The sequence below is a fragment of the Rattus norvegicus genome, chromosome 1 (genome assembly GCF_036323735.1).
Source record: "Rattus norvegicus strain BN/NHsdMcwi chromosome 1, GRCr8, whole genome shotgun sequence".
Taxonomy (NCBI): domain Eukaryota; kingdom Metazoa; phylum Chordata; class Mammalia; order Rodentia; family Muridae; genus Rattus; species Rattus norvegicus.
This window is the reverse complement of record NC_086019.1, coordinates 92,925,591-92,928,611: the sequence shown is the minus strand read 5'-3', so window position 1 is coordinate 92,928,611 and position 3,021 is coordinate 92,925,591. Positions and strand designations below refer to the sequence as shown.

Genomic DNA, 3,021 nt, shown 5'->3' with positions numbered 1-3,021 from the left:
AATCCAAAGACAGCATCAACACAAACACGGCATGTGGTGACATTAAGGGAGCCCAAAACTGTGATGATCTGAAAGAAACTGAAGAGTTCACGGGGTGACTTTGGGCACCTGCATACTTCCTTTCCCACAGGAGGTGGGGTCTTAGGTTTTAGCCTTTAACCCCTCCAGCCAGCAGGCAACGCTGGGTCTCTACACCTCACCTGGGCAGCTCCTAGGGATCTGTTCCATAGCCTGGGTGGGACACTGAGCAGAAGGCAGGACATCTGCCTGTCTTCTCTCTAGCACAGGTATCTACCACAGAACTGAACCAAGGACCTGAGCCTCTGCCCTGAAGCTGCCCCAGCCACAAGCTCCTGTGGGAACCTCCTGACGAACCTTGCCCCAGGTGACCTGGATCTCTGTCATTTTCTCTTTCCTTGCAGTGTCTCACCTGCTCTCGCCACACCCTGCTCTCTGGGCTTCCCCAGCCTGGGCTCCCCTAGTGGCAGGTGTCAACCTGCTGCCTTATTTTCACTTTTCCTACATCAGCTGGGGCTGCCCATTAGGACAGGTTAAAAGCATGGAGCAGGGATGGCAGTGCACTCCAGACACCGCTGGACACTCAGCCCCTCAGGCCCCACACGGCAACAGGCTGAGAGCCACAGGGAAACCCAGGCCAAAGACACCACGCAAGACCCAGAGACAACCTCCAGGGAGACTTGAGTCCCCAACTCCTCACAGACCTCAGCGAGCAACATGAAGCCAGGTGAGTCCCCAGAATGGTGTGTGGGTGAGTGTCCCCAGAGCCCCCTTGCTACACATCTCACTCTGTCCCTCTGTGTCACAGAAACAGCTGGGGGCCACATGCTCCTCCTCCTGCTGCTGCTGCTGGCCACAGTGCTGACAAGAACCCAAGCTCACCCTGTCCCCAGGGCCACCAGGCTCCCAGTGGAAGCAAAGGATTGCAACATTGCTCAGTTCAAGTCTCTGTCCCCACAAGAGCTGCAGGCCTTCAGAAAGGCCAAGGATGCCATTGTGAGTCTCCCTCTGCCCTTCTGTGGGCTACCCTCCTCCACCCCTCCCTTTCTGGGTTTCATCCCTTAAGCTGACTGGGATAAAAGTCTCCACACTTTCTGCAGTGGGATGAATTCAAGTCCTGCTATAGTGGGCTAACCTTAGCCCCTGGGCTAAAGCTACTCTTGCTGCAGTGAGCTAGTGTCCACCCTTTCTTGGGTGGGAACAGAAAACCAACATTTTCTGTAATATTCTAAGCCCCACTATTCATATTCACACGGGAGACTAATTTCTACTCTTCCTTCAGTGAGCTAACCTCACTCTCTCCTACACTAGGATAATCTCCACCCTTCCCAAGTTGGGCTATCTCCTGCTCACTAACAGTGCAGTGGCCATCTTGTAACCAGTGCTGTGGAGGAATCTCTGTCTTAATGGCCATCAACTTCATCTTTCCTGTCTTGACCCACCCCCAGCCCCACTGCGGTGACCTAACCTTCACCCTCCTATGTAGGCTAACCTGTGTCTTTGTTCTCCAGGAAGAGGGGCTGCCCCAGAAGGATGTGAGGCGCGCTTCCCGCCTCTTGCCCAGGGATGGGGACCTGCAGCAGCTGCAGGTGAGTGGGAGCTGGACACAGTCTGCTCTCAGAGGCCTCCTCATCTGGGTGCTATTTGTGTCTCCACTTTCCTGCTTCTCTTCCTCACCAGCAGTCCCACGACCTGTCCACTGTGTGAGCCCATTGACTGTGGCTCCTCATCTGTCCCCTGTCCATCTACATCTCAGATGTCCCCAGTCCTGTCCCCTTTACCTGTCTCCCTTGACCTCCCACCACTGCTCCCTCACGGGTCCTCTCTCGTGTCTCCTTACTCAGGTCCAGGAGCGCCAAAAGGCCTTGCAGGCTGAGGTGGCCCTGACACTGAAGGTCTTGGGGAACATGACTGACCCAGCCCTGGTCACCATCCTGGGCCAGCCTCTTCACACACTGAGCCACATCCACTCCCAGCTGCAGACCTGTGTGAGTCCTGGGGCCCTGGCTCCTCCACACTGTGACTCTAGCCCCTTGGGCTTGCCCTGAGTCCCAGCAGCAACCTCACAGTCCCCATCCTTGATCCACAGACAGAGCCTCAGCCCACAGCAGAGCCCACGCCCCAGAGCCGCCTCCTCTCCCGCTGGCTGCACAGACTCCAGGAGGCCCAGAACAAGGTGAGTCTGGGCAGGGGACTGGGGTCTGCAGGGCCTGGGAGCTCTGAGGCCCAGCAGCCCCTGAGCCAGCCCTGTCCTTTCAGGAGACCCCTGGCTGCCTGAAGGCCTATGTCACCCTCAACCTCTTTCGCCTGCTCACCCGGGACCTCAAGTGTGTGGCCAGTGGAGACCAGTGTGCCTGACCTGGAACCCTCCTGCCAGCTTCTGGAATTCTTCACTGTGTGGATGCACCAAGACCCCACCTTAATTTATAGCTATTCATGCCTTTTTAAAGCATTTATTTATATGTGTGGGTCTCAGACCCAGGCCCCATAAAATGTCTATTTTTTTACTTTGTAAACATTCTTCAAATACACAATGATAAAAAACCTCTGTGGTGTGTCACGTGTGTGTGTTGGTGTTGACTCTTGTTCTTTTGCCTCATGGCAAAGGACCATAGCCTTAGCTCTACAGGGACACTCCTCTTGCTCTGAACTCTGTGGTCTAGCCTGAGCTACTGCTTTTTACCTCTGGGTGGATTGCAAATTGGCTCTTTTTGGAGGAGGATGGATCTTCTTAGGTTGTTCTGGAAAAATCTCTTGCCTGTGGTCCCGGGTGTTGGCAGCAGGCTTGTTTATGCTCTTCCTTGTTTCTGCTTTTGAGATGGCTTCTTGTAGCCCAGGCTGGCCTCCATTTTGCTATGTAGTCTGTTGGCCTTAAATTTCTCCTTGTCCTGCTGCCCCCTCTGGGATGCTGGCCTTGCAGGCATGACCACCGAGCCAGGGTCTCACAATAACCAACCTTGCTTCACTAAAGACGCCGCCGTGGTGGATCGGGTCCTCTGTGCT

General features: G+C 55.0%; 1 protein-coding gene across 1 annotated transcript; it reads left to right on the top strand.

Moving 5' to 3' along the window:
- Nucleotides 1–781: 781 nt before the first annotated feature.
- On the top strand, nucleotides 782–2,428 carry Ifnl1 (interferon, lambda 1). Its single transcript, XM_008759287.2, has 5 exons — nucleotides 782–1,014; nucleotides 1,530–1,607; nucleotides 1,863–2,006; nucleotides 2,108–2,194; nucleotides 2,278–2,428. The coding sequence occupies exons 1-5, from the start codon at nucleotides 844–846 to the stop codon at nucleotides 2,374–2,376; spliced, it is 579 nt and encodes a 192-aa protein (XP_008757509.1). The 5' UTR covers nucleotides 782–843; the 3' UTR covers nucleotides 2,377–2,428.
- The last annotated feature ends 593 nt before the right edge of the window (nucleotides 2,429–3,021 follow it).

Excerpts from the sequence above, each read along its gene's own strand:
- Ifnl1 (XM_008759287.2), top strand. The coding sequence starts at position 844 with ATGCTCCTCCTCCTGCTGCTGCTGCTGGCCACAGTGCTGACAAGAACC. Across the intron at positions 1,015-1,529 it reads GAAAGGCCAAGGATGCCATT|GAAGAGGGGCTGCCCCAGAA; the intron begins GTGAGTCTCCCT and ends TTTGTTCTCCAG. Across the intron at positions 2,195-2,277 it reads TCCAGGAGGCCCAGAACAAG|GAGACCCCTGGCTGCCTGAA; the intron begins GTGAGTCTGGGC and ends CTGTCCTTTCAG.